The sequence below is a fragment of the Pinus tabuliformis genome, chromosome Q (assembly GCF_031772625.1).
Source record: "Pinus tabuliformis cultivar Carrire ecotype Pingquan chromosome Q, CPIR1, whole genome shotgun sequence".
In the NCBI taxonomy this organism is placed as follows: Eukaryota; Viridiplantae; Streptophyta; class Pinopsida; order Pinales; family Pinaceae; genus Pinus; species Pinus tabuliformis.
This window is the reverse complement of record NC_142296.1, coordinates 31,146,580-31,163,908: the sequence shown is the minus strand read 5'-3', so window position 1 is coordinate 31,163,908 and position 17,329 is coordinate 31,146,580. Positions and strand designations below refer to the sequence as shown.

Sequence of the window (17,329 nt, the reverse complement as noted above, 5' to 3'; positions counted from 1 at the left end):
CAATTCATCTTTGGTTTTGGAATTCAAAACCCTTATCAATGCATGTGCTCTTCCTGGCTTTGAAGCCAAATCTTTCTTTACATCTGCTATGGCTTGCTTGGCCCTTTGTACTAGTTCATCCTGCTCAAAGATTATTTCAATTGAAGGCCATATCTCAGTGATGGCTTCATTTATCTAGATCCAGATACATTCTCTAGCCTGTGTGATAGTATCAATCATAACAGATTGGCCTTCTAGGAATTGAACTCTTTGTGTCAGCTTGTATGAATTTTGCAACTCAGCTAAATAAGCATTATCAATCTTTAGTTTCTGTTCCTGTAAATTATTGAGCTAACTCCTTAGTTTTTTGACCTCTTGCCCCTTAATTGAAAAATCTTCCATAGCCTTTGCCAGCTCTGTTGCTGGATCAGTAGATGTAGTCCCCTATACTGTTGTAGTGGCTGATGTAGATGCTAGTGCTGTATCAGGTGCTGGGGTTCCCTGTTGTTCTTTTTCCTTTAGGAGTTTTTCAATCTCAGTCTCCATTTTCTCAATCTGCACATTTTGTTCAATTATGATCTTGAACATATTTTCTTTCTCCATTTCTAGCTGACCTATCTCTTTTGCTTGTGGATCTTCTGTAGATGGCAACTTAAGTTGTTTTCTTAGAGCAACTATGTCTGCATTTTTAGTCTTGATAAGTTCTTCTACTGCTTTTACATCCTTGGGATCATATCCCAACTTTATCACTAAATCCTGTAAGGATTTGATTTTGGTATCTTTCGCTGAAGAAGAAACTTTTTCTAACTTTAACTGAGACTGTACATTGTCTAATGACTGTTGAAGTTTTGATGCTGCCATAGCTGAACTTGTAAGGGAAGAATAGATCATTTTACCAGATTGCTCATGAAGGTCAATCTGGTCAATAGGATGAATCAAATTTGTATCAAAAGTAAAAATAGACTTGGTATAATCTTCAACACTCCTAGGATGAGCGACTTTGGGGTATGGAAAGGCTATTTGCATCTTTCCCTTCTCAGTGTCGAAGGCAGAAAGTAGCCTGTGTTGAGTAGATGATGTTTGTGTCCAAAACTGTGTGTAGGTGGAAGCCTTCAAAGCTTCATTCCTCTGCTTGATTTCTTTGTAAACTGTGAAGATACTCTTCTCTTTTTGCTGCAATTCTCCTATCTAAGATGATGACACATTTGGAGTGGATGAAGATAAAGGAGAGGTTACAATCATTTCTTCTCTGCTAGAAGATGATGATATGAATGGGTCTGTTAGGATAATTGGGCGTTGCTGTGTAGTGTCTTCTGAATGTGTATCACTTGTACTAGTTGTCTTCTGCCTTTTAGTGTAAATTTCAAATTCCTTGGCTGAAGTTGTTGTTTCCATGGGAGAGGCACTATCTCTGGGCCTTTTATCATGTCTTTCTTCTCTTAGGGGAGTCTGTGATGGTGTAGATGTTATAATCCGTTCCTCTACTTCCTGAAGTGTGTTTTCCTGCCATTCATCTTGGTTCATAAATTGTTCTATCTCAGGCCTAGGAGTATGAGTATATGGGGTAGTTTTTTGTTCTACCCTTAGTTTTGAAATTATTCCTAGGGGATCATAAGACTAGGTGAAACTAAGCTTAAAGTTCATCTGTTTGAGGAGATCTTCTGCTTCCTTGCCTGCTGCTCTAGCATTACAAATAAAGGGTCTTACTTGAGTTTTAATCTTAAATTGAGCCTTTTTCTTTGCTGCAACAAAATGTAGTTGATCCATGTTGATCATTTGTCTGATATACTCTAATGCAAATATACGAATAAGAAGAAATTTAGGTAATTTGAATGGAGGCAGCTCACATCCATATATCTTAATCTCTATATAATTTTGGTATAAATACCAATCTCCCATTTTGGTCTGCTCACTGAGATGGAGGATTTTCCTGATCTCTGTCACAATTCTTGGTTCTACATCACTATTGAATAAACATGTAGCAACATATAGGAACTGATCTACAAAATCACTGAATGTGAATTCAGTGGTGTTCTTCCTCACCAGGGAAGTCCAATGGATGACTGAGTGTGGATTCCCTTGACTGTCCATCTTTTGTAGAGGAAAGGAAAACCTCTCTGACTGATTAAACAAAAACAAGTATACTAAAATAGAGGCATACTTGAGTACTCCTTCTGTAGGTAATTTCATGAATTGGTCATGAATTGACTCTGCTAAGTATGCATTGTAATTGACAATCAAAGATGGCTTTTCATTTGTGGAGAAAACTGACAGAAAACCTATTAAGACCTCATTGACCCATTGATCAGAATGATAACCTAATAGACATGAGGCAATGGATATAATTTGCTTGGTCATTTCTGGAAACATAGATGACTGATAAGGTGGGTTGGTTTTAGGTAACTGGACATCTTCCGGTAAAACGGTTTAAAAAATTCTGTGTCTCTGAAGAAAGTCAAGACTTTTGTAAATGTCCGTGAGGGATTCTAGAGAAAATGGATGTAAAGGTTCAGTGTTTTGAATCTGCAACATTTGGTTGATTAACTCAGCAGTAAAGGTAAAGAGAACGTCATTGTTTTTAGAAGCTACTAATCTTTGAGTGGGAATATACCTATCATTACACGATACAACAAAGTCTGGGAAATGATGGGTCTGTGGAATACTGAACTGGGGTAAGGAGGACTGCCAGAGGTTTATTTTATCACTTTGGTCAATGAATTTTTGTTTTAACCAACTATGGAGTTCATAGAGATCGAAATCACAGTTGGTTTCAACAATTTTAAAGTACTGATCGACTAAAGGTTGATGATCTAAATCAATGGTAGGGGGCAACATGGGGTTTTCCATAACATTAGATTTCTTTTTAGAAGCCATGACTGGAAAATAAATGTGAAAACGATTGTAATTACTTGGAAAATTGATGGTTTTGCTATTGACTGATAGGTAGCAATGTGTACAATATGTATGTGTAATGCATGCAATAGATCATCTAGATAACATTCAATATATCTTCAACAAATTAGGGCACAATTAGCATAACGTAGAATCAACATTATTCCATACATTAGACACTATGTTGCCAGGAAATGTGGGTTCGGGGACGGGAACGGGGACGGGGACGGGGACGGCATTTTTGGAAACAGGGTGCGTGGGTTCGTCGGGTAATATAATAATATTAAATTTTAATAATTATATTTTATAAATTATAAATTTATAAATTATAAATTTATAATTAATAATATATATGAAATTTGAATTTGTATATTTTTTCAACTTTAAACAAGAAAACTTTAATGATAATCATTTAAACATGGACATCATTGAACATTCAACATTGACATTGAAATTTCAAAATTTATCACCAAAAAATTGTTCATTGTTTACATATTAACATGAATCATGGTATGGGGCAGATTTTGTCACACACAACTGACTGAGATACACTAGCCAAGTTTCCTACAAACTTAGGAGTATGCTCAAAAATCCTAAAGTATTATGAGTTCTCAAAGACTCAATATTTTAAACTTTATTTTATTGGGCTGCCTTGTGTGTTTGGTGAGATAGCAGTGAAATATATGTTGCCAGCAGCCATAATTTATACTTTAATGTAGCCACAAGCCTTGAAAAAAACCACAGAATTTATATGTTAATGTAATGATTCAATTTTCAAAAATTAAAATATATATACTATGAACTGTTTTACTTTTTCCTAAACAAATTCTGAACCATCTAATTGGATTTTGTTGATCCATGGTGAAATTACATTGCAAGGGCAAGCAACACCATTGTTAGAGGGTAGATAATGAACTGGCTTGAATTTTGTGTAGATGATTGAGTTGAAATACATTCTCACTGAATGGTTTATATTGTAAAGAATAGCATAGAGCTATATTCAATGTATGAATGCATTTATGTAATGCCATTCATTAATGCAAAAAATGATGAAGATTTTCTGCGCTTTATTAATCTAATTGCAACTATTTCAGGTTAAAAGAACTGAAACATATACTTCTCATATTATAGTATATAGTATAAAAAATTAAAAATTTAACAAGTCTGGGCTGAGTAGAGGTAAGTTTGTGGCATTGTCATCTCCGTTTAGGGCTTCGGTTGGGTACAAGAGTTTGCATAGGGAGGCCGAGGTCTGTTCCTTAGTGAACAGTGAGCTGTTTTGTGTAAACAATGGCATGAACCAAGCCCTACAGCTTAACGTTTGACAACAACAAGGAGGAGGGACTATGCCGCAGCTGTAGGAGGCAAATTGAGTATATAAAAGTGGACTGACAGTTGTGGCTCATGTTGCAGACAGTCCAAAACAACAAGAAATTGTGACATTCATTTCGGCAAGCCTTTAAAAGAACCCAACCCGAAGAACCCAAGAATCCAAGAACCCATTAAAGGAAAAGAACCCAACTTTTTTTTTTGAAGAACCCGGTTCTTCATGGAAGAACCTGGTTCTTCTGGGAAGAACCCGTACCCGAATCCGGTACTTGGGTGCGGGAACCCGGGACGGGTTCGAGAACCCCACCCCCGGGTGCGGGAACCCGTGCAACATAGATTAGACATGTAGAAAATATATATTCAACAATTATGTTCACTTACAGGATAACATGCAAAGATTCCATCCATTAATCCAAAGAATAGCTCCAAAGATAAGAAAATCAACTCAAAATGTCAAAATGCATTCATAGATTCCAAATTCTCCCCAAGAAAGAAGGCTGAATTCAGCTGAAGGCCCTAAAAATCCCAAGTGTGTGATGATGATTTGATACAATGAGAGTCTCCTCTATTTATATGAGGAGATCGAATGTCTAAATTAGCCTAATGCCTCCCTAAAAATCATAAAATATTGTGCAACAACAACTTAGGCCACAAGCCGACCTAATAGACAATGATAAAACATAACAAATCTCCCACACGTGTGAGCCGCATGAGAGAGAATGCTTACATCATCCATGTGTAGGCCCTTCTAAGGAATGCGTTGAGGGCTATGGGTGCCATGTGATGTGTAGAAGGCTAGAAGCCCTCTAAAATCATCTCCTAAGGGTTCGCCTTTAAATCTTCGTCAATCTCCCTTTGTGATCCCTGATTTTGATTTTGGGGCACAAAAGTGGTCTCATGGGTCACTATGTGGTCAAAATGCTTGTATTTGCTCCAACGTTGAGGGCTCTCAAGGTGGTGCTAGCCCTCCCATCTCTCAAGGTGTGAGACCATCCTCCTCTAGGGATCAACTGGCAATCCCTCATGAAGTGCAAAGTTGGTTGGGGGCATGCTGTGTCCAGGTGCATCATCCCATAAGTCATTAATGTAGGGCAAAGTGTTGGAACACTATTGGTGCTGGAAGTGCCCATGGCTAGGCGTGATGATCTGCTATAGCTCGGAGACCCATGGCTCTCAACTCTCCACTTGTGGGTGTCAATAGGCACCTCTAAGAGACTTGGGCTCTAATTAAGTTGCCCAAGCCATGGCTGTGGAACCACCCGGAAATTACACAATATCCAGTGCTAGCAACTACATCATTAGGTACATTTAATCATTTTTGCATCTAAGTGAACCAAGCTTGCAAGAAATGGGCAATTTGACACTTCAAATAAGGCTTCCCTTCCAAAATTAAAGCTTTGAACTCACAATGGTGTTACCTCCCTAGGTAGGCGTGTCTAATAGACCACCCTATTCGATGTTTTCGGGCCCTAAGGGGAAATGACATGTCCTTGGTCGACCCTTCAATTGATAGATGTCATGTGAATAATAATGGAATGGAGAGGAGAAGACTTCATGGCTAAGTGCTATGGTCAAAGGGACCAACTATGATGGGCTCCTCATCCTGAGCATATATATGTGGGGAGGGAGCAATCATGGATGCATGAATTACCAACTCGACCTTTGTTTTCCCACCCCTCTTGTGTGCCTTTTACTTTTACTTGATATTTCATTACTGCTCGTAGCTCAAAGGGTTAGAGCTTGCTTTGTATAATGTATAACAATTATTACCCTCTTAATGGTGAGGCTCATTGCCCACCAGGGATTGGGACATGCAAGGGTTCCTTATCATAATATGAAGAGCAACATGTGCTTAGGAATTGGGTGATGGCCATAATGAGTGAGGTAGAGCTCATGCTAGGATTTTGCCCACGTGCTAATGTGCATGTCTTGACCATCTTTTGCATTTTGATCTTCTTTTGTTTTTGTTTGTGGCCATCATATACTTTTTGTTGTTCCTTTAGTTGCATCAACCTCCCAAGCCCAAGTTTCGAGCCCTACCCAGGTATGCGCATGTATGGTGCTAGATCCCATAAAGCCAGTGGTCAGTTGAATTCAAAGAAGGGAAGTGGAGTATAGGGCTTGTAATGTGAGATGGAAAGTGGTAAGAATGGAATAGTGAGAGATGGGGCTAAGCTATCTCACTTGGGGTTTCCCAAGTAATGCCCCTCCTATACCCATTGGGCCATTAGGGGAGGTCCCACTCAATGTTTTAAAACTCTGATTTGGGTTCGAAACCGACCAAGGGTTGGCTTTGACTCCGACTCCGACTCGGTATCAACTCGGCCGATTTGATTTCAATGACTTGGTCATTGTAAAAAATACATTATTTTTTATTTTATTTTTATGAAAAAACATAATTTGAAAGATTTCCATTCATGTTTCTAAACACAAAGCATTAGAATATAGAGAGAAGACAACATATGATCAAAGTAGGCTCATGAATATATCCATTATATCAAATTGGCACGCGGTGCATTGTCCAATACATACATGATATAGAGATCAAAACAAAAACACATAACCAAGGAGCCTCTAAATGGCATCTACAACAAAAGTAAACTGTAAAACATCACTAGTCACCAGTACTATTGGCTACTGCTAGAGAAGCCAACATCATCTGGCTCAGACTCTGAATTAGAGTCAGACAGGGAAACCCATGGCTCCTCCTCATCACCATCTCCAACTGCAACTGTAGAAGTAGTAGCACTAGTAGGCGCAGCAGCTGCACGCTGAGATAGACGAGATATGCGCTTCCGTCGTGGCTGAGTAGAGGAAGTGCCTGCAACTGGAGGACTTGGGGTTGGGCCTGGTACAAGTGGATCTGCATTCAACTGAACATTATGTTCAACAGCAACTTCAGCTAATGCCTCTGTCTGTAAATCCAAATCAATACCAAAATCCTTGTCAGAATCAAACTCTGCTGGATGACTCTCCACTACCCAATCTGATGCTGGATCAATATCTTCCAACACAATGGGATCTGTATTAGGTCTTTTGTTCAACAATTGGTTGCATCTTAGTCGGAGGTTGTATTGGACATAGACTAGATCATTTAACCGTTTTTGTTCCAAACAATTTCTCTTCTTTGTGTGAATCCTCTAAAAGACAGACCAATTGCGCTCACACTCAGTGGCACTGCAAGTTTGACTCAAAATACGGATTGCAAACTTCTGTAATTGAGGACAATGGCTATCAAATGCCTCCCAACATTGTGTTGCAAAAAACATAGTTGTGATGAGTTAGCTCAATAAATTATATCCAACTTTCAAATTATAAACAATTTAACAAAATAAGAATTTGAAAATTGAAATTGTTTGTTTACCTGGCTCATCTGCTTCCCTTGCAATCCTTGCTAGGTTCTTGCCAAAGGTACCTGTGGCTCTGCTGAAACAAGTGATCTGTCGGTGTATCTCTAGCTGATCACTCTCCTTAGGGATCATGCAGTCAATGCAGTCAATCAATCCATCTCTAACCTCCCCAATCAAAGCTTCTGCCTCCAGAGCTTTATAATGATACCTTGGGTTCAGAAAAAACTCAGCTGCATGTATAGGGCGATGGAGTTGATTGTTCCATCTTTCATCAATGATTGCCCAAATGGGCCCATACTTAGCCACTCTATCCTTGTATACTGCCTTTATTTGCTCCTTTGCTTGATCCATAGCCTCATAAATGAAGCCCATAGCCAATCTTTCCCCATCCACCAACTGCAACACCTTAACCAATGGCTCAACAACCTTCACAATCTCTGCTGCCTTTTTCCAAAATATTTCTTCATTAACTTTCTTTTTCACATCTTTGCCATCTTGTTTGCGAGACCATTGGCATTCATTCCATTCATCACTGGAAAACACCCTTTGCAAGTTTCTATGTTGGGAAAGCATAGATTGCAATGTCAAAAAATGAGTTGCAAATCTAGTGATGGCAAGCCTAGTAATATCCCTTCCCCCTGTGTGTTTCCTCATCAGGGTCAAAATCCATGAGTGATTGTAGATATATTTTGTTATGATTTTGGCATGCTCTACAGTGTTCTTGACCCAATCTATTTTGCTAATATCCTCAAGCATGAGGTCTATGCAATGTGCATCACATGGGGTCTAAAAGATGGTTTTGTGTTTTTCCTCTTACATTTTACCAGCAAGAACATAGTTAGAGGCATTATCTGTGATGATTTGAACAACATTAGCCACCCCACCTCTTCAACAATCTCATCCAAAAGCTAAAACGACAAGTGTGTATCTTTCACCCTATCAGATGCATCAACTGATTTTAAAAACATGGTTCCCTGTGGGCAAAAGATAAGAAAGTCTATGATGGTACGGTTCCTTTGATCAAGTCATCCATTTGACATGATGGTGCATCCTGTTTTTGCCCATGAGCTTTTGAAATCTTTCAAATATTCATCAATGGAGGAAGCTTCTTTTCGCAAAAGAGATCCCCTTAACTCATGCATAGTAGGGCCTTTGAAGCCCTTTCCAGTAGCAAATATGGCATCAAACATAGGTTCATAATATGGTGAATGAGAAGCATTGAAGGGGATATCAGAATCATACCACCATCTAGCTCTGTAATTACAAGAAGTCTCTCTCAATTATTTCTTCCAATGGTCATCTAAAGTGGGCTGCATATGGACTTCTACTAGCTTGAGGACCATGTGCATTTGATGGAGAGTAGGGTGCGAAATAACTTTTGATATCACCCCTCTTTTTCATTTTACCCTTACACTTTTCTTGAATAGACTCCAAAGAGGGAGGCACTGTTGAAATTTCTATGTCTAACCCGTTAGAATTTTTTCTGCACTATCTGGTTTGTTTCTCCTACTTGTTAATTATTGAACAAGTTATTTAACCATATAAATATTGAAATAAACACAATGCAGTCTCAACCATCTACAGATCAACAACTGAAAGAAATAGACAAACACACAAGGGACACCGTTATTTTTGGACAATCGTCCCCAGAAAAACCCAACTTGGGAAAACCGGTGCAACAGTTCTGAAGGTTTTATTATTATGCAATTTTTCTGAGTACAACTGGGTCACCCTACAGAGAAAATAATATGGCAGTAATACCTCTCTTCTGAAGTAGATATTCTGAAAGTCTTCTCCACGAAACCCTCTCCAATGCTTCTCTGAGGCACTGCGTCAGCCCTCTTGGCCTCTGCGTCAGCCCTCTGAGGCTCTGGGCAGCCTCTCTGGCCCTCTGTGTCACTTTTGCAGCCTCTGCGTCACTCACGCAGGCCATCAAAATTGGGATTGGTAGCCATCATTTGTTGTATACTCCTCTTCCTCCCATTTTCAGCCTCTATTTCTTTTTGCCTAGCTTTTTCTTGCTCAACTCCTTCCTAATCTCCCCAATTTGTGCTGATCGTGCTTCACATGGAGTAATTTGGCCTCTAATACCAGCCAAGTGTTGTTTCAGCCTATGAATGCTCCCTCCACCCTGCTTAAATTTTCTATGACAAAATTTGCAATGCATTTGATTATCAATCATTTCAGCGTATGCCCAAGCAACATCTTTCACTCTAGGAGCCATTTTCTGATATTTGGACTTGGAAATGAAAGGAAAAAATCTGAAAATGAAAAAAAAAACATTGCTCCAATGTTCATTTCTTTTACAAAAAAGACTCTTTTCAATTTCCAGATTTGCACAAAAACGAAGAAGCAAAAACAGATTTAGAAGTGAAAAAATACCTCTAGGCACAAACCGCCTCCTCAATGCTGCTCCAACAAACCAACTCCTCAATGCTGCTCCAATGGCTGCCCAAAAAGCTCCTCACTACTGCTCCAATGATTGCCCAAGACTCCACACTGTTGCACCAAAAACAAACTCCACAACTCTTCACAAATTCTCACACAAATGAAATGAGTGTGAAAATTCTATCCTTGCAGCAACTGATTTAATTTTACTACTTATTTCATCATAAGTTATTCTTGAAATTACTTCAACAAACATTAAAATAAATACTGTTGCAAATATCGCCTCATAATAGAGAAACAAAAATATGCACTCATTTGACACAATTATTTTGGACTAATGTCCCTGGAAAAACCCAATGTGGGAAAACCTGTGCAGCGAGGGAGGACTTTATTATTCAACAATTTTCTTGTACAACAGGGTGCCAAACTGGCTTACCCACAGATAGACAAAATTCCAGCACTTACCTAAACCCAGCGTAGGCCCTACTGACCTTTTCTACAGCCTGAAACCCTCTGCGTCAGCCTACTGAGGCTCTGTGCATCCTCTCTGGGCTTTTACGTCACTCCTGCAGCCTTTGCGTGGATGACGCAGGCCCTTCTGGCTTTGCACAGTCCCTGTTGCCTCTGTGTGGCTTCCTCTGGCTCTGTGTTTGCCTCTTCTGCGCTGATCTCTCGTGTCTCTGTTCCGTACTTGCTGCCTCTTGACTGCTCTCCAGACCACTGGTTCAATTTGTCAGCAAACCCCGCTCCAGAAATTGAACTAACTGGTCTCCCTCAGTGTGTTCTCCAAGTGCCCCTCAAGCCTCCTCTTATACTTTTTCTGTTGACATCTCAACGATCGAGATTAAGTCCCTAATCAACGACTAAGATTAGATCTAGCTTGATCCATGTCTTTTGGACCATTCTAATATAGATTCATATTAATACACATTAATATTTTATTTTCCCTAAGTTTAGACTTAGGGACTCCATTAAAAATATTAATTATTTTAATATCTCTTGATTTGTTTAGAATTTGTCCAAACCCTTTCTGGGTATTGTAAATCTCATGTGCCCCAACCTCTCCACCGAATTTCGTGGCTAGAGCACATCCGATGCTACCCCAAATCAACAATGAGATAACTGTGAGGAAATGTGAGGGGGTTGGGTAGCTTTTATAGGCTTCGGAGAGGTAAATGGACTTCAAACGAACTTAAAACCCAATTAGAATCAAGTTAGGGGTCCGCCCCCCTAAAACGGTTGGCTGGGCATGTTTGAGCGTGGCTGGCCGAACCGACCGGTTTAACTCGGGCTCGACCGAGCCGGCCGGTTTGTTACCAAACCGGCTGAGTTGGTGACCGGCTTGGCTGGTTCGGTGAAAAACCGGCCACCGGGCTGTTTTTTCTGCCGAGCTGGACTGGTCGGGGGTCTGGCTTGGTCGGCTCGGCCGTTTCGGAGCTGGCTCGGCTCAGACTCCCACTGGACTAGGATGAAAGATTAATCCCCCTATTTAAGGTGAGGGAATAAGATCACAGTCAAAACCCCTCTTCCTTCCAGATTACCCTTTAATCCATGTCAAATGCCCAAAATACTAGCAAGCTAAGCACCCGATTGCAAAATGAATAAAATACCTTCTGATCAGAAGCCCACCTTCCAACATGTGCTCTTGCAAAGTGGGTGAGGAAACATATGACTGATGCAAGTGGCTAAGACATGAATGGCACATCGTCATCGGCTACTAGTGGCTGTCTGAGGCTGCTTGCTGCTGGTAGGGGTTCGTTCCCCCTCCAAAATGGTTGGCTGGGTGTGTTTGAGCGTGGCTGGTCGGTTTAACTCGAGCTCGACCGAGCTGGCCGGTTTGTCACCGAACTGACTGAGTTGGTGACCGGCTTGGCCGGTTCGGTAACAAACTGGTCATCGGGCCGTTTTTTCTGCCGAGCCAAATCGGCCAGGGGTCTGGCTCGGTTGGCTCGGCCGTTTCGGAGCTGGCTTGGCTCAGACTTCCACTGGACTAGGATGAAAGATTAATCCCCCCATTTAAGGTGAGGGAACAAGATCACAGTCAAAACCCCTCTTCCTTCCAGATTACCCTATAATCCATGTCAAATGCCCAAAATACTAGCAAGCATAAGCACCTGATTGCAAAATGAATAAAGTACCTTTTGATTAGAAGCCCACCTTCCAACATGTGCCCTTGCAAAGTGGGCGAGGAAACATATCATTGATGCAAGTGGCTAAGACATGAATGGCACATCGTCATCGGCTACTAGTGGCTGTCTGGGGCTGCTTGCTGCTGGTTGGAAGAGATGATGGGAGAAAAATTTCTTCTATGGGGTCAGCCACCTTCGGTGGTTAACATGCCCCACTTGAAACTACCAACCATAGTATAACAAATTCATAATGGACATGAAACCATGCCAAAAAGCCAAAACACTATAGCAAGGAGTCTCCGTGCTGTCAAGCTACTGTAAAATGAATATTCAGAGCAGCATCAATATTAGCGCCGAGGATAGTGCTCCATGAAAGGGGAATCTTATCATTATAATAAAATGATCTAGCAATCATGAAACCCCAAAGTGCCTAGGGCGCCCATGCTAGAAGGCCCCCAAGATGGGAAGCCATAACCATATGTCTACAAATTGATGATAATCAATGATGCTAGACACTCCATCCAAATGGTGATGCAAACCATATAAATGTGCCATCCTCATGCCCAATAATATCAGTATAAGATGAAAATCATCTGCTATGCAATCTGTGTACCATCAACATATCAGTTAGGGGTACAACAACATGAAACCACAACACTGAATGACATCAAAATAACTTTGGTGCTCATAATCAATCAACCAATAAAATCCTGCCAGTCCGTCAGGGTATAAACATATAACACATCACATTAACCATGCTCCTCTAGACACCACACACCCACAGCTGAGAAAGTGGTCAATGATACCACAAGGGTAATGCCAAGGAAAGTGTGTGCGTCCATAAAATAACCCTCAACTGCATCTGAAAACTGAATCACCTGTGCCATCAAGAAATGCCCGCTAAGCGCAATTGGGACATGCTGACAGACTCACATGTAGCCTGAGGGATAACAGATTGGAGGTGTTGCATCTTAGCATAGTAACTATGAGCCTCACATGTGCATTGTTATGTCAAATGGAGAACCCAATTTTGTCTGGTCCCTTCATGGTGAAATCTTGCATTCTGCTGAAAATAGAGTTGGGCTTATTCTACTGGAAAGCTTTACAATTCATTAGGCTTCTCCCAGATTTAATGGAATAGATGACCATTAGAAAATTGTGTGAAAATTACTACCACATCATATGGCAGAATCTTCTATGGTTTGTATACTCTGTCTATTTTTACATATGCACACCTTAGTATTGAAGTTATTTCTCCAATTCTCTGTTTTTTTCTTTTTGTTGCGTTCAGTTTCCTTTTTGATAGCTACTGCTGTTAAGACACAAATTTCAAATGGTGTAGAACTCTATTTTTATCAACCCACATCTCAGTAGTCAAGTTGCTATTTAAATTCCATATTTTTTGTTGTTGCATTTTTGCTTTCCTTTTAGCTAAGAAATGCTGTGAAAGGGGCATTGGAAATGATTTCATGGACTTTATGAGAGCATTATCTTAATTTTCTGCAAATCAATTGTTAATATGCAGAATGGGAAAATCAATTCGTTGGATTTTCACAGAACGAACAATTATTTGGTTACGGCTAGTGATGATGAGGCTATTCGGCTTTTCGACACTGCAAGTGCAACGTATATTTCCGACCCTGCGTTTTTTTACCTTGAAGGAAATTGAGAATGTACAATTTTCAAGTTTTTGAACGTGGTTCTAAATTATATTATTGTTTCCATTGCTCCAACATTATATTTTGTTATATGTGATTCTAGATTTTAACTATTTTCTCGCAAAGTAAAATTCTCCATTGCTCCAACATATATTTTGTTATATGTGATTCTAGATTTTAACTATTTTCTTGCAAAGTAAAATTCTCCATTGCTTTCAGTTCTTGGGCTGTCTAAAACTTATAGTGAGGTCTAAGTAACTATTAGGATTTTCCGTAAATCTTTGAGATTCACTGTAGGAATCTCAAGGATCTGGAAGCTGAAAGTGATCATTGATTCAGACAGCAATTACAACATAGTCCTAGATCCTGGTATTCAACTCATATCTGGCTTAAGAGGCTGCCGTTGTGTTGAAAATAATTATGCATGCTGAACCCTTTATGAAACTGATTTTGCTATAGCTCTGTTGATGACCTCAGCCTACGGAGTCTTAGATGAATAAAGAAAAACCATATATCAAAACCATCTTTGGGACAGCTAACAAGACTTGAAGAACATCATTCTTATCTTAACAGACTTTAACAGATCCGAGAGTTGAACAGGCTCTGATACCAAATGTAATGACTGTAAATAATTTAAACAACTATTTACTCTGAACAGAATATGAAATCTTCATGAACCTGCTTTAAAATTTAACAAAATTTCATATATCAAATTGATTGATTTGATGAGAAGTACCTACCTGGTTTCCTGCGGATGAAGAGGCTTAAGAATTTCTCCAGCTCTCGCTGCCGTTACCAAAAGACCATAACCTCCTAGCTAAACTAAGTACAACCTAGGTACTCAGTCCAGAATTCTTCTCAATTGCTGCAATTTGTTCCCCCGTGCCCAAAAACTTCGGAACAAACAAGGCTCAGTCCTTACTGTTGATAACTTCGTGTTACAAATTTTCCTCCTCTCAACTGTACTTCTTCCAATCGCCCTCTCATTCTTTGTTTCTCCCCCTTTCTCTCAAGATAACCTTCCTTCTTTTAAATCTCCATTCACCACCTCCCTCCATCTCGGTGTCCTAATTTTGATATGTGTTGATTTTATAAAACAAAATCTTATTTGATTTGGTGATTTTATTCGAATATGTAAATTTGATTTGATAAAGTTTATTTATTATTTTAATGAATTAATTTAATTTATAATTTTAATTTAATTAATTTCATAAATTTTAATTTACAAATTAAAATTTAACATTAAAACTAACATTTTCTGTTCGTTTGAGGGTTTATCATATATATAGTGCGTTACATATGGGTCCATGCATACGTAGCTATCGTATGGAGGCCTCGTATGTATGCTAATACTTGTATTTTATTTATAGCTATAGGTGGGTCATTACACGGGTCATCACACCGGGAGGTCAGCAAAACTAGGATGTGCAGAGGACAATGGGGAAAATATCTTTCTCCAACTTTGATGGATCAACTAGGTGTTTGGCTAGAGCATGGGTGTAGAAGTTGGCCACCTATTTCTAGCTTAACCCATGAGGGAGGCAGATGCGATTAAGTTCGCTGCCTTGCACCTGGATGTGGATGCGCAGGAGTGGCGGTACCATAAACTGATTACTTTGGGTCATGCAGGCATTATTTCCTACACGGAGTTCACGCAGAGACTCATAAAGCGTTTTGATAGGAAGGACCTAGGGTTGCAGTTTCAGGAGTTGGTGCATCTGAAGTAGACAGGTAGTGCAGAGGCTTATATGGAAGAGTTCCAGAGACTAGTTATGATGGTTACAGATATTTCAGAGGCGAGCCTTATCATGCTATTCGTTGAGGGGCTGACAGACCCATTGCGTGGATGGGTGAGGGATTATTAACCCATATCTTTGCAGTATGCTATTACCCGGACTAGGTGCATGTGGGATGCAGTCCCTAAGACTAGGGCACCTCCCAGACCTACCTTTCCTCGGAGGGGTAAGGACACCAGACCTCCACCGAGAGAGTTGACAGGGTGGGGGCAACTTGATGATGAAACCAGGAGTGATCTTCGGAGGAGGAAGCTTTGCTTCACCTGCTAACAACCATGGGCCCCAAGCCACAAATGTACTAAGGGCAAGGCCCATTACGTAGAGGTATTTTCAGATAGCGAGCCAAAGGAGGAGATAGAGCATGAGGCTGTTAGAGGGGAGGATGAGCCCCATGACACAAGGGGAGACACGAGTTTCATTATGCCCCTAGGAGGTGTCATTGCTTCGCTTATAGGGGTCCTGAGATACTTGACATTATGGATCAGAGGTACTATTCAGGGGCAATGAGTATTTGTTCTTGTAGACTATGGGGCCACCCACAACTTTATTGATGCACAGTTGGGAGAGCGGAGAGGGCTACACACACAGTCCTTTGAGGGCTTCTTAGTATTGGCGTCGGGGAACCAAGCCATGCAGTGTACTAGATATGTTCCCAAGCTGACTTTGACTATGAGGAACTACTTGGTCACCGACCATCTCTTTGTGGTGAATGAGCCAGACACCAACATGGTGATGGGTGTCCAGTGGTTGTACTCTCTTGGGCGTGTCACTACAGATTACACGACATTAGAGATGGAGTTTATGAGACCTGATGGGAAGATGGTAGTGCTGAGGGGCATGCATTCCTATCCACCACATGCAGTGTCGGCCAATCGGATGGAGGCAAACTTGAGACATGGGGATATAACATGGGCAATGGAGCTCAGGATTTCAGAGACAGGGACCTAGGCACGACAACCACACCCAGACATTCTAACAGTATTGGAGAGGCACCAAGCCGTTTTTGGGAACATTCCTCCATGCCGTCCTCTAGATAGATGATTTGAGCACACTGTTGAGCTAGAGGAGGGGGTTCACGCTGTCATCACTACCCCCTATAGACATTCGAAGGCTTACCGGGATAAAATTGGGAGGTCGATTTAGGAGTTGCTGGCCTTTGGCCACATTAGGTCGATTTCTAGTCCCTTTGCCTCTTCTGTGGTGCTGGTGAAGAGGAAGGATAGGGCTTTACGTATGTGAATTGACTACCAAGCCCTTAATAAGAAGACACTAAAGAACCAATATCCTATCCCACACATAGATGAGTTGATGGATAAGCTGAGAGGAGCTAAGTACTTCTGTAAGATAGATTTGCACTCGGGATACCACCAGATCAAGGTGAGGGAGCAAGACATCCTGAAGACCGCATTCTAGTGTCACTATGGTCACTACGAGTTCCTGGCCATGCCCTTTGGACTAACCTATGCACCAGCTACTTTCCAGTCTTGCATGAACCATGTGTTCCGCAAGCAACTGCGCAGATATGTGTTGGTATTCTTCGATGACATCTTGATTTACAACTGGAATTGGGAGGAGCATTTACAACACTTGGAGGAGGTGTTGCACATCTTGGAGGAGCATCAGTGGTACGACAAGATGTCCAAGTGTGAGTTTGGCCTAATGGAGGAGGCTTTTGAGTGCCTCAAGGTAGTCATGGGTTCTTGCCTAGTTTTAGCACTGCCAAATTTTTCACAGCCCTTCATATTAGAGTGTGACGCTTCAGGAGAGGGCATTGGAGCAGTTTTGATGCAGGGTGGTCATCCAATTGC

At 40.7% G+C, this 17,329-nt stretch overlaps 1 protein-coding gene across 1 annotated transcript in view; it reads left to right on the top strand.

The window, feature by feature from the left end:
- LOC149218121 (Transducin/WD40 repeat-like superfamily protein) overlaps positions 1-17,329 on the top strand; it is a 191,028-nt gene that overhangs the window by 79,199 nt on the left and 94,500 nt on the right. The window contains exon 3 of the mRNA XM_089383820.1: positions 13,593-13,693. Coding sequence (XP_089239946.1) covers positions 13,593-13,693 — 101 coding nt within the window. The remainder of the gene's footprint in view (positions 1-13,592; positions 13,694-17,329) is intronic.